This window comes from Gracilinanus agilis, chromosome 4, assembly GCF_016433145.1.
Source record: "Gracilinanus agilis isolate LMUSP501 chromosome 4, AgileGrace, whole genome shotgun sequence".
In the NCBI taxonomy this organism is placed as follows: Eukaryota; Metazoa; Chordata; class Mammalia; order Didelphimorphia; family Didelphidae; genus Gracilinanus; species Gracilinanus agilis.
In genome coordinates this window covers 206,259,273-206,285,509 of record NC_058133.1, presented here as the reverse complement: position 1 = coordinate 206,285,509, position 26,237 = coordinate 206,259,273, and the positions used below count along the sequence as shown (strand labels likewise).

General features: G+C 36.9%; 1 protein-coding gene across 1 annotated transcript in view; it reads left to right on the top strand.

Moving 5' to 3' along the window:
* Window positions 1-20,571, top strand: part of CCDC47 (coiled-coil domain containing 47) — a 43,365-nt gene extending 22,794 nt beyond the window's left edge. The window contains exons 5-13 of the mRNA XM_044671601.1: window positions 1,973-2,094; window positions 2,340-2,405; window positions 3,502-3,603; window positions 3,979-4,089; window positions 5,747-5,832; window positions 7,307-7,365; window positions 7,847-7,956; window positions 8,362-8,529; window positions 20,037-20,571. Of these exons, the coding sequence (XP_044527536.1) occupies window positions 1,973-2,094; window positions 2,340-2,405; window positions 3,502-3,603; window positions 3,979-4,089; window positions 5,747-5,832; window positions 7,307-7,365; window positions 7,847-7,956; window positions 8,362-8,529; window positions 20,037-20,117 (905 nt within the window). The 3' untranslated portion in view covers window positions 20,118-20,571. The remainder of the gene's footprint in view (window positions 1-1,972; window positions 2,095-2,339; window positions 2,406-3,501; window positions 3,604-3,978; window positions 4,090-5,746; window positions 5,833-7,306; window positions 7,366-7,846; window positions 7,957-8,361; window positions 8,530-20,036) is intronic.
* The last annotated feature ends 5,666 nt before the right edge of the window (window positions 20,572-26,237 follow it).

The following is a 26,237-nucleotide window of genomic DNA, read 5'->3' as shown; positions in this document are numbered from 1 at the left end:
TTCTATCTTAGCATCAGTTCTAAGTATCAGTTCCAAGGCAGAAGGAACAGTGAGAGCTAGGCAATTGGGGTTAAGTGACTTGCCCTGGATCACATAGTGAAGAAGTATCTCAATTCAGATTTGAACTCAGGTCCTCTTGACTTCAGGCTGGGTGTTCTATCCACTATGTATAACTTTAACTTTTTCACAAATACAGTTAGCTGTATCTTTCTGGCTTTGAATATGAATCTGAGGATTTTGCATTGGTTTATTTAGAACACTTAGTTTTTCAAAAATATCCATCAAATATTTAAGCATTAGGGGGAATTTTTTTAAATTAATATTTTGTTTTTACATCATCACCTTCCTTTTAAAATAAATCCTTCTTCCATCTCTTAACCAAAGATCCATTGCTTGGAGCAAATAATTTTTTTTTAAATTAAAAACTAGTTCAGCAAAACTAGTCAACAAATCAGTCAGATCTGATAGCATATGCAGTGTTCCACACTGATAGGTCTGCATTTCTTTGATGAAGAGAAAGAAGGGGCCCCAAAGAATGGAGCCAGGCTTGGTTATTATGATTACATAGCAACCATATGAAAAAATGCTCCATGACAATAATAAGAAAAATGCAAATCAAAACAACTCGGGTTTTACATTATGTCCAGCAAATTGGCAGTGGCCAAAAGTAGGATTGTTAATGTTGGAAGGATTAGAGTACACCTAGAGCATGCTGTAGGTGGAATTATGAATTGGTCCAGCCATTTTGGAAAGCATTTTGGAATTATGTGAAAAAGTGACTAAAATTTCTTGAGACCCAGTTTTCTCTATAAGGCACATACTCCAAATAGATCAGTGTTAAAAAAAAAAAAAGCCCCATATGCACCATATAGATGCACAATAGATAAAAATGGCAACAATTTAACTGGAAAGAACATCAAACTATTGAAATCCTGTGAAATTTTATCAATCAAGGTTGGCTTCAAAGAAGAGAAATGAGAATTTCCTTCTTTGCAGAGATGAGAGCCTGTAGCAGTGGAACACAGAAGATACAGTAATACTTGATTTTTGTGTTGGTTAGTTTTGCTGAACTGTTTTCCCTCTTTCTATTTTATAAGGAGTGGATCTCTGGATGGGGAAGTAGGAATAAATATATTAGAAACTTAAGATGTGTAAAAACAAAAATATATTTTTTCAAAAGAAGGTAAAGGTGTATGTGATGAATAATATTTGGTATATTGGTTTGCTGAGTTTTTTCCCCTTTTTATGAAGGGTAGTATATTGTGATGGGAGATATATTGGGAAGTGTAGGTAATGTAAAAACAATGTATCAAAAACATTTAAAAAATTTTTTCCAAGTATACAGAAGAAAACAAAAATGCAGAAGGAAATTTTTTTAGTATTCTATTAAGTAATATATTATTTGAGAATAAAAAAAACTATTAACATGTTTGCAATTTCTTGTGCAAACCTCTCATTCTTTTTTTTAAAAAATGAACTGGTTTTGTTTCTTAAAAATAAAATTTCAAAAAACCAAGTAGTCATATTACAGTTTGGTTGATGTTGCTTTTTGTTGGAGAGACTATGTGACAGTAGAACAAATCATATCACTGAAATCCTTCCCTCGGTAAATTTTAGGTTTTTGGTAGAAGCTTTCTGCCCAATTTCATTACCTACTTTTAAATGTTTTGTTCTTATCAATAGTCATTAAGCTGTTATGGGAAATATGAAATAACTTGATTTAAGTGGCAAGAACAGTGGGGTTGTAAAGATCATTGAGATATGATGTATATAAAATGCTTTTTAAACTATAAAGCACAATATAATTAGTAGATATTTTGGTATAGTCCACTTGTATGAAGTTGTTAATCCTTACCCAGGGAAGAACTATGAAAAGAAAAACTGATTATTTTAATCCTAATCCTTGGTGGTAGGGTAATTAACTCTAAAATTTTTGTTTAATGAATAAATTAAGCAAATTTCTTTTTCTCAGGGGATGATGGAACTAGTAAGGAAGCTACAAGCACAGGGAAGTTAAACCAGGAAAATGAACACATCTATAATCTCTGGTGTTCAGGTCGAGTGTGCTGTGAGGGCATGCTTATACAGCTGAAGGTTAGTAGGAAAACTTTTGAACTATAGAAATACTTGGTCTTTTCTTCATTCTTCCCCATAGCTATTAATTCTCCATGGTATGGTATTTGCTACTCATATGTAACCTAGAGCGTGAGGTCAAGATATTATCTACTTTCTACCTGAAAGAAATGATTTTGTAGAGAGTATTTAATGAAACTTTTGAGTACTAAAGTGCCAACAATTCTAAGGGTTTCCAACCTGATGTATTATGCCTGTTTTTTCAGTTTCTCAAGAGACAAGATCTCCTGAATGTCCTGGCTCGAATGATGAGGCCAACCTGTGATCAAGTGGTATGCTTTCCTATTAATTTTCTATGTACAATTTGAGTTCTCAGACTATATAGATCATTACCTTCCTAAATTGACTATCCTTCCTGGGCAAAGAAACCCTAGAATTCTCCTGAACTATTTTTCTGTTTCTCAAAATAGCTGATCAAAATCAAATAGATCTGGGAATATTATATTTTTTTATATAATTTTTATTATATAAATTTTTTTTATGTAGTTTTATGTTGAGACCTTAACATCAAATGGATTTTTCCTCCTTAATTGTATTTTTTTCTTCTCCCCATCAAATTATGATTTTTCTCTCAATTAAAAGTGTGGCGTTTCCATAGGCAACTTGTTATTCATTCATTAAGTATTTATTGTTCGCTTAAGGTAATTACTATATTCAGGGCACTATTCTGGGGCCATGTTTGATCCAAATTGTAAAAAAATATCACTTCTCAGTATCCAGGAGCTTACAATTTAGTAGAAAAAGTAACATAGACACAAATGTTTAAAATTCATTGCATCATGTGATAAATGGCTTATGAATGATATAAATTAAGTATCTTGGAAATATTTGTTGAATTGAAATTCATTTTCAGTTTAAAGTCTTTACTTCTCAGCATGAAAACTAGTGAGATGTAATGGCTAAAATGGCCAGTCTTGGAGGTCAGAAGTTGCATGTGACATAGATTATAAGTAAATCACTGAACCTTTCAGTGCCCCCAAACAATCCTTTATGAGTTGATCCTTGTTTTGGATAGTTTATTTGTGTATGTGAATAGAAGGACTAATTACTACAATGATAAAATCACCCGTCTGGACAATGCCTTCTCCTTACCCTACCTCCTCCATTCCAATATGTTACATGCTTTTCCTTTTTTTCCCTTATAAATGACCTAATACAAATGCATTTTGTGATCTCTTTTATATAAAGAATGCAGTCATTTACATTTTTCAATAGAAATTTTAAAATTCCATATTTATCTTTATTTTGCCCTCAAAAGTACAATATCAGTGCAATGTTTAACAACCCAGTTAGGAAATCATAAGACCATAAATATCTATTCCTTGCACTTTACTAATTTTGTAAATCTACTGTGACATCTATTTTCAGCAAATAAAAGTAACAATGAATGATGAAGATATGGATACATATGTTTTTGCTGTTGGCACACGAAGAGCCTTGGTACGATTACAGAAGGAGATGCAAGACCTGGTATGTGTATTTTGACTTAAATTTAGACCCCCAAAATTAAATATTTTTTATTCGTCCATGTTCAATTTTACATTTCTTTCTAAATTGATAATTACTAAAACCATTTAAAATCTATTAGAAATAAGTTAGTGAATAGAAAAAAGGACACTTTCACTATCACTATATTATATCTGTGATATCATTGGTGTACTTTAGAATAGATAAAGGAAAATAGAACAGTTTTAAAGCTTTAAAGACATGATGGGAAGGGGGAAAACTAGCTTTTCTACTGGGGTAGATAATAGAGTTTCAAAATTAATATAAAAAATACTGTCATTAGGCAATTGATTTTTTTCATTGATATTAAAATCCTACATCTCTTTCTGTTTTCAATAGTGTGAATTTTGTAGTGACAAGCCCAAGTCTGGAACAAAGTATGGACTTCCAGACTCCTTGGCCATCTTGTCAGAAATGGGAGAAGTCACAGAGGGAATGATGGATACAAAGGTAAGTGCAGTAGAAGAAATGTCTCTGTAGGACTTTGCATTTACAGAGAACATACCCTTACAGCTATAAATTTTCTAAACTTTTGTAGATACTGTCTATATTTTACACACACAGTTGTTAAAATGAAAGCACAGAAAGGCATTTATTTTAGGGAGCAGATCAAATAATGTTTAATTTTGTTAAGAAGTTTTATTCTCCAACTTAAACAGCAAAGTTTGCCTACGATAGCTAACCTTTGTTTTTGGCTTGGGGTTTGGGTTTTTTTAAGTCGTCGAAAGCATATTCTCCTGATTTTTTTTTTATTCAAGAAAAAAGAAAATGACCACCTTTATTCCTAACATAATCACCTTGATGATTGGTCTGTGTCCCTTAAGTTGCTGTTAGGGGAGGAGAAAAAGGTATAGAAAATATCTAGGTATTGGTTTTATAGAAATGAGAATGAATCCTATTTAGGTTCTATATCTTAAAATCACTAGGAATCCAATTCATGTCAATTCAAGGAAGATTTATTTGTATTTATATGTAAGACGCAGCTAGGCTGTGGGATACAAAGATGAAATAAGATATTATCCCTCCTTTTCTAGTAGCTTAAGGTTTAAAAAAGTATATATTCAAAAAACTGGTGCAAGAGAGAATGTGTTACATTCAGAGGAGGGACCCAGACAAAATGTTTTGAGATAATTTTGAAGAGTGAGAAAGAACTTTCAAGTAGGAAAATCAAGGGATGCTTAATAATGGAAGACATAGTCCCAGAAGTTTTGTTCATGAAGAAGGAAGGAATTTCATAGAGGCCAGAATTTGCTGTTGATATGGGTGACATCCATTCAGGACATTGAGATATGACATAAAAATGGAAGGAATATTAGAAATGGTGATTGAATTTATCATAGAGGTCTCTGAATACCAAGATAAGCTTTATTTTATTAAATAGGCAATTAAGAATCAGTAAAAGATGTCAAGAAGATGAGAAATGAGCTTAGACCAGTGTATTGGAGAGCTGCTTATGTAACAGTGAGGCATGGAGGATGGACTAGAGAAATTAGTAAGGAGGTTAGTCCTGATGAGAGCTCTTGGTAACAGTGAGATTAGAAGAGAGGAACAGGAAGTGAGAGAGACAGTTTCAAGGTAGGTTGAGGTAGCATTTGGCAGTGAATGCAAGTGAGAGTGAGACAAGTACAAGAGGTGACTGGGGTCTACAAGGACAAGAGTTCCATCAATGGAAATAGTGAAGGAGGAGTAAAGATGCAGGTTTGAGGGGGAAGATGATTAGTCTAAATTCATATACTTGGGGTAGAATAAGTTTAGGTTGATCTATTACAGAGTTCACATTAAAATTATTTGTAGTTTCTATGTTTTCATAGAACATGATACTTAGATAATTATCAACCTGTTTTCTCTTTCCATTTAAGAAGAAATTTAGGAGCCTCTGTGCTAAGACAACGTTTTCTCATAGACTTGTAATCAGGGATCCTGTTAATAAAATTTTAACTTCTGAAAGCAAAGCCTTTGCCTTAGGATTACATTTTACAGGAATATAGGGTTTTAAATTATATAATTATGTATTTAGGAAAAATTCAGGTGCAAATCTTCCAGTTTAAAACAAATTAGAACTAAGTATACCTTTTTTTTTTTTTTTTTTTTTTTTTTTTAAATTCAGATGGTACACTTTCTCACACACTACGCCGACAAGATTGAATCAGTCCATTTTTCAGACCAGTTCTCCGGGCCAAAAGTTGTACAAGAGTATGTATAAGAGATGAAGTTCCCAAGCAAATCTGCTTGACTAGATGTTTTTTTGAAAATCAACAAGGTGCCACCTGCAAATTTCCCTTGCAAAATGAGTGAGGGAAACTGGTGTCAGGCCACTGAACTTTAAATTCATGCTGAGAGGTGTTTGGCTACCCATGTGAAGCAAACAAATGAACCTACCTACTCTGGTTTTGCCTATGTCTCGATGTCATTCATTTATTCATATGGTGTGGTGAGTGTAATTCTGGCAAAAAGACTGCTGCTAAGAAAATGAGTTACCAATCTTTTTCCTTTTGTGTTTCTGTTTTTACATCATGATTTCCAACTGTATGCTTTCTTTTTATAAGCATTTATTAAGCATCTAGGATGTCACACACACATTGTTTGATTTATTACAAACCTGCATGCTCTATGATTTACATAGCCTCTGCTGCCTTCCTTCATAGTAGGTAATTATATGCTTTCTGATGAGAAATGTTTTTCCAAAAGCAACAGCAACAACCTATAGGACTTTAAGTAGAAATTATATTGATGCAGATAGGACAAATAGAAAATTGTCTTTGGGGCTTGAATTTGTCCTTTAAATTCATAGCTCTGCTCAGAATAAAAATTTTATACTTAAATATCTGTTGGGGCACCATTACCATATTAACTTCTGACTTACATTTTCTTTAAAAGTCGGCTTCTGTGTACTGTGGAATCAATCTATTATATTATCTCTTTTCATTTGAGGAGAAATTTAAGAATAATTTAGTCTCATGACTACAAAAGTGGCAAACTTTTCTCATAGACTTGTAATCAGCATTCCCCTTCAACATTGGGACTATAAAGTTATCACTTAATTTCTAAGTTATAATTCCTAGGAGATATTTATCTGGGCCTCTGGCTCTCTTTTTTGATAACTAGAGTAAAAGGCAAAGGGAGAGTTTCTTAGTATGGATAAAGCAAGTCCAAGGCAATTTCCAGGATTAATGTCTGCCCTACAATTTATTATATGTTGCTTTGCCCTTAAATCTGAGCTTGACCCAGGATACTAGCAGGTGAAAAACAACAAAAAAGACAAAAACCCTACTTAAAATAGAGCTTACAGTTAATTTTAGCTCATCCACGTTTATTAAAAATATGTTGCATGCTTGCGCGCTCTCTCCCTCTCCCTCCCCCTCCCACCTATCATCCCCTCCCCAATGTCAGGGGTAGAGGAGTGGGGTGTTGCCACTTATTACCTTATGTGCAGAAATTATGTAAGCAGCAATCAATTCATGAGCTTCCTTTATTGTTTAATTAGTTTAGACCTTTTAAATGAATATTTTTAAACAAAGCTGTGGTGACTGATATCTTCATCCCATCTGTTTTCAAATATATGCTCATCTCTTTGTGGTGACCAGCACAGAGCTTGAGCATGTTTTCCATGAAATGAGAATATCTCTTACTTTCTTTCCAACCAGCCTTTTCTATTTTCTTATAACAGGGAAGGTCAGCCTTTAAAGCTGCCTGACACTAAGAGGACATTATTGTTTACATTTAATGGTAAGAATTGCAGCATTTATTCATATCTTTTTTTTTTTTAATCCTTACTTGCTGTCTTAGTAACAACTCTAAGATAGAAAGACAAGGGCTAGGCATTTGGGGTTAAATGACTTACCCAGGGTCACATAGCTAGGAAGTATCTGAGGCCTGATTTGAACCAAGGTCATCCTGACTCCAGGCCTGGCACTCTATCCATTGTGCCACCTAGCTGCCCCTATCCATATTTTTATCTGCTGGTCTGTGAAGTAGTTTCCTTAAAGGAGGAAGTGTTGCGCTCTCTTTTAGATGAGAGGGTTAAAGCAAAACTACCTGGCACAATATGATATTAATCAAGAAAAGTATTTGTTCTTTCCTAAATCTTAGTTTCTGTTATCTGTCCCATTTTAAACCACAAAAAAATGTGGAAAGCATTTCCTTTAATGATGTAAAAAGAAAAGAAACTTAGAATCATTAACTAATAGGAAATGGGTTTGTTTTCTAGTACCTGGCTTAGGTAACACTTCCCCAAAGGATATGGAGGCTTTGCTGCCACTAATGAACATGGTGATTTATTCTATCGATAAAGCCAAAAAGTTCCGGCTTAATAGAGAAGTAAGTGCCACTTACACCTTTGCTTCCTTCCTCCCTCTCTCCCTTCCTCTCTTCCTCCCTCCCTCCCTCTCTCCCCTCCTGTCTTAGAAGCAATACTGTATATTGGTTCTGAGCGGGAAGGGTCAGACTAAGAAGTGTCTGAGGCCAGATTTGAACCTAGGACCTCCTGTCTCTAGGCCTGGTTCTCAATCCACTGAGCCACCCAGCTGCCCCCATACCTTCGTTTTCAAATGGGTGCATGTTTCTTATGCCAGCATTTGTGTCTGATTCAGTGGATAGAGTGATAGAGGGCAAGGGGGTTTGAACTATAAATGGCATGGGAGCCCTCTTCTGAACAAGCTAAATGGTATTTTTGCTTTTAAGCTATGGACTATTGATTGAAATGTTTCTTTGCTTTGGGGAAAGGGCAGACAAAAAGCTGATAAGAATCGGGCTCGAGTAGAAGAGAATTTCCTGAAGCTGACTCACGTGCAGAGACAGGAAGCTGCACAGTCTCGCCGGGAAGAGAAAAAAAGGGCTGAAAAGGAGCGGATCATGAATGAGGAAGATCCTGAGAAACAACGAAGACTAGAGGTGACAATGACTTTTTCTGCCACTGAAGTGACAAATCATTGGGGCCATGCCCCAGAGGAGGGAAGGGGGAGCACACACTCAATCTTACCTTTTTTTCTGTACCACTTATAAAGTACAGAAAATTGTCTTCTAGAGACATTTTCTCCATTCCGTTTCCCCCTGAAAAAAATAAGTGCTAGATCTGAGATCATATCTGAATCTAAGTCATAGAAATAAGCCACTTAAAATAGAAAAAGCAAAGTGTAAAATTTTTAAGATCATCAACAAAACAAGATATTTCAATATATACATACAGAGAACAAAAAGAAGATTGTATGTGAAACTGAATTTCTGTTATAATTTTTTAAAATGTATATTAGGTATTAACAAAATTGTCCCGTTTGTGTCCCCTTTTCTCAACTTTATGTTTTAGTCTTTTCATCTCTGTAAGTTACTATTAACTTATCCAACCCCCATAAAAGATCATTCAGTAAGCCCTATTATGTATGTATTGGGCAATGTGGAATACAAAGACAGAAGTAAAACTAATGCCTGCACTCAAGGGACTTGTAATAGGAGAGATAGCATGTAGATCTGTAAGTGTATGCTGAATCTATACAAAATATTCTACTATTTGTACAAGATAATATTGGGAGGGTACTTGTCATTACTTAGAGCATCAGAAAGGCTTCATTTAGAACAGGGGTCTGCAACCTATGGCTCTTGAGCCATATCTGGCTCTTTTGAGGGCCAGATATAGCTCTTTCTGCAGGGGCCATAAAGTCAACTGCAGCACAGTAACTAACAGTTTATGCATGACATTGTGTGGGTCATGTGATCCTTTCGGTACCACGACTATCTTCTAAGATATCCCTCATTGATATTACCCCTCGAGACGAATCCTGGTCTTTAGTTCAGCTTGGTAGGTGTGCTGTGTGTTCCTCCTTCTGCCCTCCTTTTACTCTTTCCACACTTGTTACTGACATCTTGGGGTTCTGTATAGTGATTGATCACTTTTGTCTACATTCTCTACCCCTCTGCCTCCGATTTAAATGGCTTTATCTCAGTGCATTCATGGGGTCTGCACTTCCTATTTGTGGGATTGTTATTGTTTTTAACTTTTCTACCTGCTCTTAAAGGGGAACTATAGTCAGATTACAACTTTACATATGCTTCATTAGTGAGAAGCATTTCTCCCCAGTAGTTGTTTCATTTGATACAGAATGATTGAGTAGGCAGCACTGATAAACACCTGTACCAGGTGTGTGTGATGTGTCCTGGCCAGTTTTCCATGAAAAGGTACCCTCCTCCCCCACTACTTACTAATGCCTGCACACAAGTCATGTTATTTTCTGTAATCTTCTGATCTCCTACTTAATTTATGTGGCCAAATGGCTTAACCAGCAGGCCAGCAGCTTTTTCTTCTCCTGTTGCCTGACTTGAGAGTGGGAGAGGAAAAAGTATTCTTCCCTGAATTTTTCTCTTTATTTCAGCAATTTTCTTAGTGTAAAGAAGTTTTATATGTATGTGTGCAGTTATATCAGTACTATAGTGCCCCATTAAGTCTTGTTTTTTTATTAATAATCAAAATAATTTTGATTAATAATCAGCAAAACCATGCAGCACCAGAAGTTACATTAATGTACTTTATTCATCATTGGTTAGCACATAATAACGTTATTAAAAATAGTTCAGAGACTTATTGTACTTTAAAAGTGTTGTTCTTACATAAAATGCACATATTTACTTGTATTCAGTGTTCAGCATATTGTACGGCTCTCACGAAATTACATTTTTTTTTTTTAGACCCTTAACTTCGTTGTATTGTCTCATAGGTGGAAGAGTGGTAAGGGTGGGCAATGGGGGTCAAGTGATTTGCCCAGGGTCACACAGCTGGGAAGTGGCTGAGGCCGGGTTTGAACCTAGGACCTCCTGTCTCTAGGCCTGACTCTCACTCCACTGAGCTACCCAGCTGCCCCCGACGAAATTACATTTTAAAAAATGTGGCATTTATGGCTCTCATGGCCAAAAAGGTTGCAGACCCCTGATTTAGAAGGTGGTACTTGAATGAAGACTTGAAGGAAACCAAAGATTCCAAGAGGTGGAGGAGGAGGAGTTGCATTCCAGGCACAGGACAGCCAGTGCAGAGGCATAAGGACAAGAGGTGGAACATTGTCATGTGTGCAGGAGCAGTAAGTAGGCCAGTATGCTAGACCTCAGAGGGGAAGTGATGTGTGAGGAGACTGAAAAGGCAGGCCAAGACTAGGTTGTGAAGAGCTGTATATGCCAGATAGTGGAGTTTATATCTGATTCTGAGGTTGATAGAGAGATATTAGTGTTTATTGAGTTTTAGGGGCAAATTATGACTTGTTTGGATCTATGAGGTATGAAAATTACTTGACAGCTAAGTGGTGGGTAGATTGGGGTAAGGGGAGATAAAAGGCAAGGAGGCTAAGTATGGGTTTATTGAAGTAGTCCAGGCAAAGGGTGAAGAGGGCTTGAACTGTGGCGATAGCTGTTTGAGTGGTGAGTAGGGAACATAGATGAGTTATTGTGGAGATAAAATCAGAAAGATCTGACTGTTGACTTGATTTGGGGTACATCAGAATGAGGAGCTGAGAATGACAAAAGATTTCAAACCTGGGTGATGAGAAGAATGGTAGAGCCCTTGATTGCAGTAGGGATGTTTGGAAAGTGGGGGAGGCATGAAGAGAAAGATAATATATTTTGTTTTGGATATACATGAGTATTGTCAAACAGAAGAAATAAAAACACTGACCACATCTGAAAAGATATGTCTCATTCTACATTTCTAGTCCTTCAGCTCTCTGATAAGAGGTGAGAGTGTAATTCATTATCTGTATACTTAAATCTCATTATTGATGATCAGAGTTTCAAATATTTTCAGAGTTGCTTTCCTTTACATTATTGTGGTCATCTTGCAAATTGTTCTCCTGGTGCTGCTCATTTCACTCTACATCAGCTCATACAATTCTTCCTAAGATTCTCCGAGTTCTTCATACTCTTCATTTCTTATGATACAATAACATTCTATTATTTACATGTGCCACAGTTGTTTTCAAGGTTTGTTATTAATTAAACAACTAAAAACAACTGAATTTCTGGTCAGTGTGATGAGTGCTTGTCATGCTTTTTTTGTCTTAGAAAGGAAAGATAAGATTCTTCAGAGGATTACCTCTTCAGTCATCCCCTCTCCATCTTATAGCTCATCTAAAAATTCTTTCTCCAAATTTACCAAGGATTTCTTAAAGTGGGCAAGTCTTAGAGTTCTTTTGTTTACTTTTATGTGAAGGGAACCCTCTCCCAGGATCCTGCATTGGGGTCCTACCTGCATCTCTGCACTGCTAGAGGTATGTCATGTCATTGAATGTGATGGTGAAATAGGCACTTGATCCAGAAATGATGGGGAAATCAATCTGGGTGTAAAGGGAGGAAATAAAGGAGTGGGATCCAGGAAGTCAAAGTCTATTCTCTCAGGCATGGAAGGTGGCTAAGGGGTCTATTGGGAGACCACCCACATGGCAGGATAAAATTAGGCTTCAAGGTGTGTCTGCCTTCTCCTATTTAAGTAAATATTAATAAACTTTATAGACATTAACGACCCAAGTTTAATATAGTTATTACACTTCTCTGCAACATTTGGCGCTGCTCTGACCAACTTATTCTCTTGAATACTTCCTCTTCTCTAGTTTTCAGACGGTGTTCTATCTTTTGGTTCTCCTACCTGGTTCACAGTTTTCTTTGCTGGATCTTTAGCAATTCATGCTCTTTCACTATGCACTTTGTGTATACCCAAAGACTTGTGTCCTGGATCCTCTTCTCTCACTTGGTGATCTCATCCATTCCCAGTGGTTTTAATTATCTCTATGCAGAAGATAATTTGTAACTAAGCTTTATTCTCTCTGTGTCTCTCTTCCCTCTGTGGGTTGTGACCCCCCCCCCCTCCTCCTCCCCAATCACAGACTGCCTATGGGACATTCCAAATTGGATGTTCCATAGACATTTCAAATCCAACAAGTTTCCCTCAAAACCTACCGCTCTTCTGAATTTCCCTTTTATTGTCAGGGGTACCTTTATTCATCCATTTATCTAGGTTCTGAACCTCTGGGTTTGCTTCTGTATTCCCATGTTAATTTATTTTTACATGTCAATACAATTTTTAATCATCATTTTCTAACATTTTCATTCCTTCCCAAGATGGCAGGTAATATATGTTGTATGTTATCATACAATACATATTTCCATGTTTATCATAGCACATTAAATGTAATAATTGCTTTATTTGTTTTATTTTTGACTATTTTCCCCTAGTTACATATTTCATGTTCTTTCCCTATTCCCCAAACCCCACTAACCCCCTTAGCCGACGCACAGTTCCACTAGGTTTTACATGTATCATTGATCAAGACCTAATTCCATATTATTGATAGTTGGACTAGAGTTATCATTTAGTATCTACATCCCCAATGACATCCCCAACAGCCCATGTGTTCAAGCAGTTGTTTTTCTTCTGTGTTTCTCCTCCCACAGTTCTTCCCCTGAATGTGGCTAGTTTTCTTTCTCATAAGTCCCTCAGCCTTGCTCTGGATCCTTGCATTGCTACTAGTAGAGAAGTCCATTATGTTCGATTGTACCACAGCGTATCAGTCTCTGTGTACAATGTTCTCCTGGATCTGCTCCTTTCACTCTGCATCAGTTCCTAGAGGTCATTCCAGTTTGCATGGAATTCCTTGAGTTCTCTATTCCTTTGAGCACAATAGTATTCCATCACCAACAGATACCACAATTTATTCAGCCATTCCCCAATCGAAGGACATTCTCTCATTTTCCAGTTTTTTGTCACCACAAAGAGCATGACTATAAATAATTTCGTACAAGTCTTTTTCCTTATTATCTCCTTGGGGTATAATCTAAGCAGTGCTATGGCTGGGTCAAAAGGCAGATAGTCTTTTTTTCTTTTTAAAAAAAATTTTAAGCACTAATATCTTTTATATATATCCTTCTATATTAATTTTTTATTTGTTACAGGGCTAGGCAATGGGGGTTAAGTGACTTGCTCAGGGTCACACAGCTAGGAAATGTCTGAGGCCAGATTTGAACTTAGGACCTCTTGTCTCTAGGCCTGGCTCTCAATCCACTGAGCCATCCAGCTGCCCCCAGCAGATAGTCTTTTTTTTTTTTTTTTTTTTAACCCTTGTACTTCAGTGTATTGTCTCATAGGTGGAAGATTGGTAAGGGTGGGCAATGGGGGTCAAGTGACTTGCCCAGGGTCACACAGCTGGGAAGTGGCTGAGGCCAGATTTGAACCTAGGACCTCCTGTCTCTAGGCGTGACTCTCACTCCACTGAGCTACCCAGCTGCCCCTAGCAGATAGTCTTTTAAAGCATAGTTCCAAATTGCCATTCAGAATGGGTTGGATTAGTTCACAACTCTACCAGCAATGCATTAATGTCCCAATTTTTCCACATCCCCTTCAACATTCATTACTCTCCCTTGTTGTCATTTTAGCCAATCTGCTAGGTGTGAGGTGATACCTCAGAGTTGTTTTGGTTTGCATTTCTCTAATTATTAGAGATTTAGAACACTTTCTCATGTGCTTATTGATAGTTTTGATTTCTTTTATCTGAAAATTGCCTATTCATGTCCCTTGCCCATTTATTGATTGGGAGATGGGTTGGATTTTTTTTGTACAATTGATTTAGCTCCTTGTATATTTGTGTAATTAGACTTTTATATGAGTTTTTTGTTATAAAGATTTTTTCCCCAATTTGTTGCTTCCCTTCTAATTTTGAAAAGGTTTTGTCTGTACAAAAACTTTTTAGTTTAATGTAATCAAAATTATTTTACATTTTGTGATTTTTTTTCCCAACTCTTGCTTGGTTTTAAAATCTTTGTCTTCCCATAAATTTGACAAGTATACTATTCTGTGCTCACCTAATTTACCTATAGTTTCCTTCTTTATATTCAAATCATTCACCCATTCTGAGTTTATGTTGGTAATAGGGTGTAAGATGTTGATCTAGGCCTAATCTCTCCCATATTGTTTTCCAATTTTCCTAGCAGTTTTTGTCCCAAAAGCTGGGTTCTTTGTGTTTATCGAAAACTGTCTTGCTGAGGTCGCTTACCCCAAGTCTGTTCCACTGATCCTCCCTTCTGTCTCTTTGCCAGTACCATATTGTTTTGATGACTACTGCTTTATAGTACAGTTTAAGATCTGGAACTGCTAGGCCCCCTACCTTCATATTTTTTTTTCCATTATTTCCCTTGATATTCTTGGTCTTTTGTTCTTCCAAATGATTTTTGTTATAGTTTTTTCTAATTCAGTAAAAAAGATTTTTGGTAGTTTAATAGGTATAGCACTACATAGGTAAATTAATTTGGGTAGGATGGTAATTTTTATTATGTTAGCTTGTCCTACCCATGAGCACTTAATGTTTTTCCAATTGTTTAGATCTAGTTTTAATTGTGTGGAAAGGGTTTTGTAGTTGTGTTCATATAATTCCTGTGTTTGTCTTGGCAGATAGATTCCTAAGTATTTTATATTGTCTAGGGTGATTTTAAATGGAATTTCTCTAACTCTTCCTGCTGCGAAGTGTTGGAAATATATAGAAATGCTGATGATTTATGTGGGTTTATTTTGTGTCCTGCAACTTTGCTAAAGTTGTTGATTATTTCCACTAACTTTTTAGTTGATTCTCTAGGATTTTTTAAGTAGACCATCATATCATCTGCAAAGAGTGATAGCTTAGTCTCCTCATTGCCTATTTTAATACCTTCAATTTCTTTTTCTTTAATTGCTACTGCTATTGTTTCCAGCACAATGTTAAATAATAGAGGTGACAATGAGCATCCTTGTTTCACTCCTGATCTTATTGGAAATGCTTCTAATTTGTTCCCATTGCAGTTGATGTTTGTTGATGGTTTTATATATATACTGTTTATTATTTTTAGGAAAGGCCCTTCTATTCCTAAGCTTTCTAGTGTTTTCAGTTGGAATGGGTGTTGTATTTTGTCAAAGGCTTTTTCAGCATCTATTGAGATAATCATGTGGTTTTTGTTGGTTTGCTTGTTGATGTGGTCAGTTATGTGAATGGTTTTCCTAATGTTGTATCCTTGCATTCCTGGTATAAATCCCACATGATTATAATGAATAACCCTCGTTATCACTTGCTGGAGTCTTTTTGCTAGTATTCTGTTAAGATTTTTGCATCTATGTTCATTAGGGAGATTGGTCTGTAGTTTTCTTTCTCTGTTTTTGATCTGCCTGGCTTTGGGATCAGTACCATATTTGTGTCATAAAAGGAGTTCGGTAGAACTCCTTCTTTGCTTATTGTGTCAAATAATTTGTATAGTATTGGAATTAGTTATTCTTTGAAGATTTGATAGAATTCACTCATGAATCCATCTGGTCCTGGGGATTTTTCTCAGGGAGTTCTTTGATGAGCTTGTTCAACTTCTTTTTCTGATATGGGATTATTTAAGTATTCTATTTCTTCTGCTGTTAATCTAGGGCAATTTATATTTTTGTAAATATTCATCCATATCACCTAGATTGCTATATTTATTGCCATATAATTGGGCAAAATAGTTTTTAATGATTGCCTTGATTTCCTCTTCATCTTTGATACTGATAATTTGGTTTTCTTCTTTCCTTTTTTAAATTAGATTGACCAGTACTTTGTCAATTTTATTTATTTTTTCGAAGTACCAGCTTCTAGTCTTATTTATTAATTCAATAGTTCTTTTACTTTCAATTTTATTGATTTCTCCTTTGATTTTTATAATCTCTAATTTAGTTTTTAACTGAGGATTTTTAATTTGTTCCCTTTCTAGTTTTTTGATTTGCATGCCCAGTTCATTGATCTTTGCCCTCTTCTCTAATATGTTATTATATGCACTCAATGATATAAACTTCCCCCTGAGTACTGCTTTAGCTGCATTCCACAGATTTTGAAGTAGGATGTCTCATCATTGTCATTCTCTTCAATGAAATTATTAATTATTTCTATGATTTGTTCTTTAACTCTCTGATTTTGGAGAATCGTGTTATTTAATTTCCAATTAGCTTTTGATTTGCCTGTCCATGTGTCCTTACTTATTATTATTTTTTATTGCATTATGATCTGAAAAGGTTACATTTATTATTTCTGCTCTTTTGCATTTGTTTGCCATGTTTCTGTGCCCTAGTACATGGTCAAGCTTTGTGCAGCTGAAAAGAAGGTATATTCCTTTTTGTCCCTATATATTTTTCTCCACATATCTGTAAAATCTAAGTTTTCTAGAATTTTATTCACCTCTCATCGCTTTCTTATTTATTTTTTGGGTTGATTTATAATTTAGATTTCCCACTACTATAGTTTTACTATATATTTCCTCTTTGAGCTCTGCCAGTTTCTTCTTTAGAAATTTGGATGCTGGGGGCAGCTGGGTAGCCCAATGAATTGAGAGCCAGGCCAAGACAGAGGAGGTCCTAGGTTCAAATCTGGCCTCAGGCACTTCCCAGCCATGTGACCCTGGGCAAGTCACTTGACCCCCATTGCCTACTCTTACCACTCTTCTGCCTTGGAGCCAATACACAGTATTGATTCCAAGACAGAAGTTAAGGGTTTTAAAAAAAAAAAAAAAAGAAAGAAAGAAAGGAAAGAAGGAAGAAAGAAATTTGGATGCTATACCATTTGGTGTGTAAATGTTGAGTACTGTTATTTCCTCATTATCTATATTGCCTTTTATCAGGATGTAATTACCTTCCCTATCTTTTTTAATCAGATATTTTTTTCTTTGACTTCATCAGAAGTCATGATTGCCACTCCTGCCTTCTTTTTCTCAGTGGAAGGCCAAAATATTTTGCTCCAGCCATTGACCTTAATTTTGTGTATGTTCACCTGCTTCATGTGTGTTTCTTGTAGACAACATATGGTAGGATTTTGTTTTCTAATCCACTGCTATTTGCTTCCATTTTATGAGCAAGTTCATCCCATTCACATTCAGGGTTATAATTATCAGCTGTGTATTTCCTAACATTTTGGCATCCTCTCCTAGTTCTACCCCTTCTTCTTACCCTATTTCCTTTTAAACCAGTGGTTTGTTTTAAATCAGTCCCCCTTGTTCCCTCCCTTGGTTTACTACCCTTTCCACACCCTCCCTTCCCCTCTTATTATTTTTTAAGGCCTAATGAATTCCCTCCCCCTTCTCTTCCCCTCCTTTTATGAACTCCCTACCCCACTGCCCCCCCCCTTAGTTTATCCCTTCTGACTTTATCTGTAGGGTTAGATAGAATTTGATATCCCAATGGATCTAGCTACTCTTCCCTCTCAGAATTAATTCCATTGAGAGTAAGGTTTAAGTATTTCCTATTAACGCTCTCTTCCTCTCCTTCTTATAATAGTATTTATCCCCTCCCCTTCCATGCCATCTTTGTGTGGTATAGATTACCCTGTTTTTCTTATTCCTTCAAGTTACTCTTGGTGCCATCTTCTATTCCACCCCCATCCTCACTTTATCCTCCCATATCATCTTAGACTATTTAGTACTGAAACCTCTCCTTATGACTAATTCTTCTAATTACTATAATAGTGAGTACACTTTTTTAGAATTGCACATAATATTCCTCCATATAGGAATACAAATAATTTGATCTTATTGAAGCCCTTGAAGAAGGCAATTTAAAAGGTAAGGGTTTTCTTTCCCCTCTCTTTCTTATTTACAATCTTGTTGAATGCCCATACTTTCCCCTGGAAGTATATAGTCAGTTTTGATGGGTAGGTGATCCTTGCTTGTAGACCCAATTCTCTTGCCTTTCTGAATTTCATGTTCCAAGCTTTGATCTCAGATTTGAACTCTTCAAGATCTTGTGACCAATTTTCATTTTTTTGGGAAGGTTTGGATGTCTTTAATTGTTTGTCCTCCTCTGTTTTCTGGGATTTTTCTGTGCAGAAGTTATCAAGTGTTAGAGCTTTTTTCTTGGTCTTTTTGGTGTTTATTTCTTGGCCCTTGCTTGGCATTATTATGCTTTCTCAGCCAGAAGTCTGAGTAAGGCAAGTGGATTCTCTTTGTATGGAGCTAAGGAGGAGTTTTTGCCTGCGGCTACTTTTCCGAGTCTCCTGGCTTCCACTGTTTGCCAGGTCTCTGCTATCCCCCTCTCAGCCTCACTCCTGCTCCAAAGGTCTTCGCTCCCCAGCCTTCTGGGGTCTCTAGTCTAGCTGTTTTCAGGGTCAAGCTCCCGTGGTCCTAGTCGGCTGCCCAGAGCCCAGAAATTGGCACACGCTTGCTCCTTCACCTGAGGTTTTCCCCTGCATCTCGGCGTGCTGAGCTGCTTCCACTGTCCGCTACCTCTCTCAGCCCCACTCCTGCGCCCAAAGTCTGGGTTCTCCAGCCTCCTGGAGTCGAAAGTCTTGTTGCTCTCAGGGGCAAGCTGCTAGTGGTGACAGCTGCCAAGGAGCTAGATTTTTAGCTCCTGCTCGCTCTAACTCTGGTGCGCAGCCTCTGATTCTGGTACTGTGGGTGGGGTGGGGGAGGGTTGATCAGCTCGTGTTTTGATGGGAGCTATTTCCCCCCCCCCTTCCCCCCTCCCATAGCGTGGAAGTGCCCAAATCCTATGTACCTTTCAATACTGCGCCCTATTGTGGGATTCCTTCTTTCATCTAGATTTTTTTTTTTTGTCCTTTGGAGGTATGCTGGTGGTCAGTAGTGAGGAGAGTAAAGAGCCTTGCTTCTACTCTGTAGCCATCTTAATCCAGAAGTTCCAAATAGTTACTTTAAAAAACCCAAGGTTATGTAGTACAGGTTCTTCAATATCTCAAATACAATCCTCTTTTCCTGTTGAAATGACAAGGACTAGACCTTTGGCTTTATTGTTAAAAGAAGAAGAACTTCCCCCTGATATAGGCCTTTGTCTTCTCTACAGTCTATGGTCCTTAGAAGTTGCCTGAAGCCCTGAGAGGTTAAATGTTTTGCCAGTGGTAGCACAGACCCAGAATGTGTGATGTCAGTGGGAGGACTTGGACTCAGGTCTTCCTGGCTCTACAGCCACTGAGGCAGAAATGACAAACTGTCAGAAGATCCATAAAACCTCAGAGTGCAGTTTGAATGAGATGAAAATGTAATTGGGAGAAAAGTATAGCAAACTTTAAAAAAATACAGCATAGGTAATGTTAATTTGTGGTTTTCTAATTAACTTTGCCATCATCAGGGATCTCTTTCTCTTTGATTAATATGACTATACTCTACTAAGACAATCCATTGCCTCTCTTTGGGGGGGGGGGAGTCCCCCAACCCACCCCGGGGGAAAAATTTTTTTTTCCATATCTTTGCTTCATTAATCCAAGTTAGTGTTGATTTGACAACAGATTATAGATAGCTGTGCCTGAAATTTGATAGTTATAACTGAAATGTTAAATTTTTCTGGTACATGGGGAAATTTTTGAAGAGTAACATGGGTAATACACTTTTTTGGGTCAGGTTTTGGATTAACTGTGCCTTTTGCTTAATTTTGGATTCTTTCTCAATAGGAAGCTGCCTTGAGACGTGAGCAAAAGAAGTTAGAGAAGAAACAACTGAAAATGAAGCAAATCAAAGTGAAATCCATGTAAAGCTAAAGTTGCTGACTGATTCCACTTACAAGTTCTAATTTCACAGGGTACAAAAAAGTCCATTTCTCATCTTTAGCTTCAAACACTCAACAAAACTGGGAAATCCTCATTGCATTGTCAGCACTATTTATTGGTTTAGAGTTTTACAAAATATGTATACAAGTTTGAAGGGCTCTCTGAGTTCAACCAGTTTCTTCCAGGTAGTCAAATTGTTTTGATTATTTTTAAAAGGAATGATAGCTCAACTCTCCTTTAATTTTTTTTTTTTAATTTTAAATTGTAACATGAATCACCAGTGCCACTCACATTTCAGTGCTTCTTATTTTTAAGATATTTTATGTTGATAAGCAAAATCTTTGTTACTTGTGGGCAATTGAAGTAACTAGAAAAGAACTCTAAAACCAGAATTTCCAAATGACTATTGAAATTGCACAATAAACAATGCTTGGTGTCACTGTCTTTGTCTCCATTAAGCTTGTTAAGGAGTATATTTAGAGCACTACAGATATGATCTTCAATTTTTAGGAACTCAGAATTAATGTACTTTAGTTTCTGATTTGTAAGTGAGAGATGCTGATGACAGTATTATGGAACATCATGCTATAGATAACCATAGGTTTTTAGAATACTTGTATGATAAAAAATTCTTGGTAGATGAAATATCAGGGATAGGTAGTACAGGAGCAGTTTTCCTCCTTACCTGGTGCCACGAGCTCATCAAAAAGTGAATGCTGTATTTTAAATGATTGTGTGTATTTTTTTTCTTGAGCAAGACATGATAAATGAACAGCTTCACCTCGGGCAATTCAGTGGGCTCTCAAATTCTGTGAAGAAGTTAATTCTTAAAATGTTTTCTTTCTTGGTTGCTGCTGCCTGTTAAATGTTTACTGAGAATCTCTTCTAAAAGGTGACCATGCACCTTTGATTTTTTTTTTTCTGCTATCCACCCTTCTCCTACTTGAAGTCAAGCAGATCCTTTGGGTGGAGATGAGTATCTCTAAACAATCAAGAGCTGTGGCTGCTTCCCAAGGAAGCAGCTTTAAGGGAGAGGCCTATCTGCACGAGCACTTTGCTTGGTCAGATCTCTGCATTTTATAAATGCTTCCTTCTAAGAAAGCATTTTTTAAAGTAACTACTTGTACTGGGTGTTTTGTGTTGGGATGGGGAAGAGTCGGGTTTTTTCTTGGGGTTGGGGGAGGGATTTTGTTGATGCTTTATGTGCAGATCTGTTCTAAGGCAATAATAATGAATTGCTGTGGAAACAGCATGTGCTGAAAAAGCCTTTGTTACTGCATGTAAACTTTTCACCTGAATTTTTATCTTGGAGAATGCCAAATCCTGTAATTTGGAGATGTGAATGTAATTTTTAACGATTCATAAATTTAAATTATTTAGTAACATACTTAGATGGAATTTAACTTTTAATGCTTTAATTTTAGAATTAGCATTGTTCCACAACTTTTAAAGATACTATAGTAAGGAAAGTTAATATGCTATAATATCTTTTGATTAAACAAAAGCTTTCTTAAAGACAACATTTGGGCTATGGCAGCTAATTTTTTATAATATGAGCATTCATATGAACTACCTATGAACATATTAAAATAATTGACCAAACACTCAGTGCCTTTCTTATTTTACTAGTGTTATCCTTTTTTTTTCCAAGACTGTGAAATTCAGGACTGTTTTCCTTCTGTACATGATCAGCATTTGAGGAGGCTCTTTAAAATGAGTGTCTTTTCTGTTTCACCCTTGCTTTATCAAACCAAGTTCCCTGTGTCATCAGTGAGTATGTTCAGGAATTTTACATGGGATGAATGGATTCTGATTTGTACCAGTGATAGACTAACTGATACTGATGAATGAGGTCCTGGGATCCACTGAATTGTCAGTGAGGAATCCTAAGATGTGTCTGGTTCTGTGAGTCCTGTATGAAACTTTCTGAGCAAGTCCTGAAAATTGTGCCACCATTATTAGTGCCATCTCTCTGAGAAAAGAGAAGGTTGCCTATCATCCAAAAGAAGCAAATGGATTGAACCTTTCAGAACTTCTTTCTGGAGTCCAGAACTGACCCTATTTTAGGAAGTGACTGCACTTTGCTTATACTTCTACTACCTGCCCTTCTGCCCAGCTAATGCCAGGAGGAGCTCAGATCCTATCTGTAAAAATTGGCATAGTCATCTTCTTATTAGGAAGCCTGTTAGTGGGGATTCTCCTTAAATTATGGGTCAGCTTTATAGAATACTTAGTCCCTTGCTTGGGTAAGTAAGTAGAAAGGCATAGTCCTGTCCTTGTGGAGCTTACAGTGTGGCATTGGACACCTACATCAATAATTATAATGGTGGCTAGGACCAGAGAGGAACCCATTGGTGGTATTGTCTTACTAACCAAAGAAGAACAGACTTACTATCTCTCAGAAATTATCTCAATGATTGACAGGTGACTTCATGCTATTTAAGAGTTGAACCAGGGTTTAACATGCACTGTATCTTCTTGTCAGTGGTCTTTGGAAACAAAGTTTTGTTAGTGTAGACTTTTCTCTCCCTGCTACTGGTTTTCCAAGATGGAGGCTGGTGTTAGGGTTAGGGACATTATTCTGTTCATCCTTAGGGAACCATATTGATGGATCTGAAGTTTTAAGAATGTACCTGTGCCATAGAAGTGGCTAGATTCATTTCTTTAGCTAACTTTCAAATGAGAATACCTTCAGTTGTGAAGAATTACCAGGTAACAAGATACTTGGATGTTGCAGAAGCCATGGGATCTTCATTCTGACTCAAATTGAATTTCATTTTAGTCAGAATTTCAAGAATTACATGCTAATATTTTATCAATTACAAAATAGATCTGCATTAGTGAATGGTCTCTCTTTTTGAACTAATGAAATATAGGAAATTATTGAATAGTATCTATGTCAGCCCTGCTGAAGGTACATAAATCTTCATTTCATAGTGTCTTTTTAGGGGAAAATAGAGATAAAGTAAGTACTCAACAAGACTGTAACAGAGCCTGGACTAAAAATCCAGTTTTCAGCCTCAAGAACAAACATTTGTAGTTCTAGTCCCAATTATGTTCCAGACCAGCTGTCAGAACATGGACACATTACTTAATTTTGTTTTACCTTCCTTCTTTATAAAATGGGGACAATATTTTGCCTACTTATCTTATAGGGAGAGCCAGATGAGATAATGGATAGAAAATTATTTTTAATAATAGAAAGTTTTCTACAAATGTACCATGTGCTAAACCAGTGATTCCCAAAGTGGGCTCCACTGCCCCCTGGTGGGTGCTGCAGTGATTTAGTGGGAGTGGTGATGGCCACAGGTGCATTTGGGGGTGGTGAATAACTGTAAAGGGGCAGTGATAATATGTGACAGGGTGCACTAAGTAATATTTTTTCTGGAAAAGGGGTGGTAGGCCAAAAAAGTTTGGGAGCCCCTGTGCTAAACACATAACATAGTTCATCATTTTGTAGGATTGTAGATTCAGAGCTGAAAGAACCTCAGAGGTCATGTTGCTCAACTCATTTTACCAATTAAGAAACTCAGGCTGAGGAGTTTTATGCTTACAGCCATATGGGTCATAAATGGCAACCCCAGGATTTCAGGCTCTTTGACTCCAAAGTCAGCACTTTTTCCACTGCACTGACTCATCCACAGAAGTTTTTACAAGCATTTTAAGATACCTTCCTCACAGTTATTTTGACTTATCTGGCATCTCTTGAGGTGGTCAAAGTACTTTACGTTTTCTTCTTAATGCAGAATACTCTACCAAAGCTGGAAGGGGCCTTCATAAAACATCTCATCAGTCCTCCTACCTTCACATGAATTCAGTCTAAACTATTGGAAACAAATGGGTATTAAATCCATTTTTAGGGCTCTCCAGAAATCCTAGAGTTATGAGATTGAGACAAGCCAATTCCCATGGCAAGTCAAAATCAAAACAAAGGAATAAGTATTCATTTAAATGATTTGCTGATTTTTTTTGACTGCTGCTTGTTCTTAGTCTTGGTTATATCCTTAAAATTACTTAAAATTATGAACCTTTTAATATTTTGTTCAGAATTATTCCTTACTTTTGCCCCCAGAAAATATATGCCTGTGTTAGGTAGAATTAATTTTTATTTCATGTACCAACCCTGAGAAAATAAGATGAAAAATCTTCAATATAAGCTTTGGCACACAAAGATTTTCTGTACATTAACACTTTCTGTTGATGAGCAAGCAGTCTTCTGCTTCCTGCTTTGGAAATGAGGGATTTGCCTTTATGCTAAATTCCTCATACATGCATGACATATATTCCTTTCTTTATTTGTTGAATTTCTACCCTTTATCCCAACTCAGAAACCACCTCCTTAACCAATCCATACCTGCTCCCTCAGGAAAGATCAAAATTTCCCCTCAGAACTCACATGGCACTCTTGTTTTATAACAATAATGCAGTTGAGTAAGTCAGGGATCTGTAATTTTATCAGTGTGGGTATTCTCTCCAATGACACAAGTCTCCTGTGACCCACTTGATAGATGGCTTTGAGAATTGCTTCGAAAAATTTATCACTCTGCAGCCAACTCCAGTGATAAACTTTTCTAAAAGTAGCTCCATTGATTTTCAGATAACAGACTTCACTGAGATTATATTCATTTAAAGTCTTCCAAAGTTGCCCAGTACCTGCTGAAATAATTGTACGTGAAATCAGATAGTCTCCATTCCCTTCAATAAATCTTGTTCTCAGGGTTAGGGGCTAGAAAAATCATATCTTACTTGATTTTTAAAAGAATTTTCCAATGAGAGATATCAATTTAACAAGTGTTTTACAGTTTATACAAGTTTCCTGATGACATCTATGTGTGGTGGGTCATACAAGCATTATTCCCAGTTAAGTACTTAAATCGTTTCTTCTTCCTTGTCCTAATATAATAAGTGGGAAAGCCAGAATTTTTCCCTACTACATCTCACTAACAAACATGAAAAAATGTGCTTTGGTCTTCAGAGCACTCCGGGAAAACTATGGATCCAGGCCTGGTCAAAATTGAGTCTAGCTTTCTAAGAGGTAGGAAAATAAGTTTTCCTGAAGCAGGATATCCTGTGAGGGCTACTCTCTAATCTAAATGATATATTTTCTCAGATTGTGAAAGAGAACCTAAACTGAAGAATGATGCAGAAAGTGCCTTGCCTGAGGGAGATGGATGACCCCAGTTATTTAGTGAAACCATTAGGGAAAAGCTGATGGGCACAGGCTTTTCCATTGTTGTAGAACCCATTGATTGAATGTAAAGCTAACTTAGGTAAAATATCCATAAAAAATATGGATAAAAATTTTTTTAGATTTGCAACTGATTATCCTCCCTGGTGGAGATACATGAGGAATTGATCTTGGGAGAGAAGCAAAGGCTTTTGTGCAAAGTGCCTTGCTGCTTTCTGAGAAAGCCTGCCTACCTCCTCCTCCCACCCCCAAGAAGCTGGAATGAAACCAACAAATAACCACTACTCTACCTTGTTCCACCCTAGTCTGGGGAGACTTTGCAGATACTGAAGCTTAGACTCCCGAGTTACTCATGAGACTACATAGTGACACTGATACAATGCTTTATGGCTTGCAAAGCCATATATGCCTGCTCTTATGATCCCTATCCATTTCATTAGGTAAAATCCTGGCATGCTGGAATAGAGTGCTTGGCCTGCAGTCAGATTCATCTTCATCAGTTCAAATGCGGCCTCAGACAGGAGTTGTGTGGCCTTGGACAAGTCACAAGTTTGCCTCGGTTTCCTTATTTGTAAAATGAGCTGGAGAAGGAAATGGCAAACAACCCTGGTACAGGATCACGAAGTCAGACACTACCGAGAACAACCGAACGAATGAAACCGATTTTATTCATGGGGAACCTCAGACAAAGAGAGGTTAAATGACTTGCCCAGCTAGTAGTCAAGGGAGGGAGTATTCAGATTTGGATCTTCCGAACGTTTAAATCCAACAGTCCAACTAGAACCCCTCTGTAGCACCTGTCAACCCACTGGTTTGAAATTAACGCTTTTACACAGATTTGGGAGGGATATCAGAGACGCATGCGCAATTTAGGTCTCTAACCTCGCCCTAGTTCAGGTGTCCCGGGCTGAGCGAGC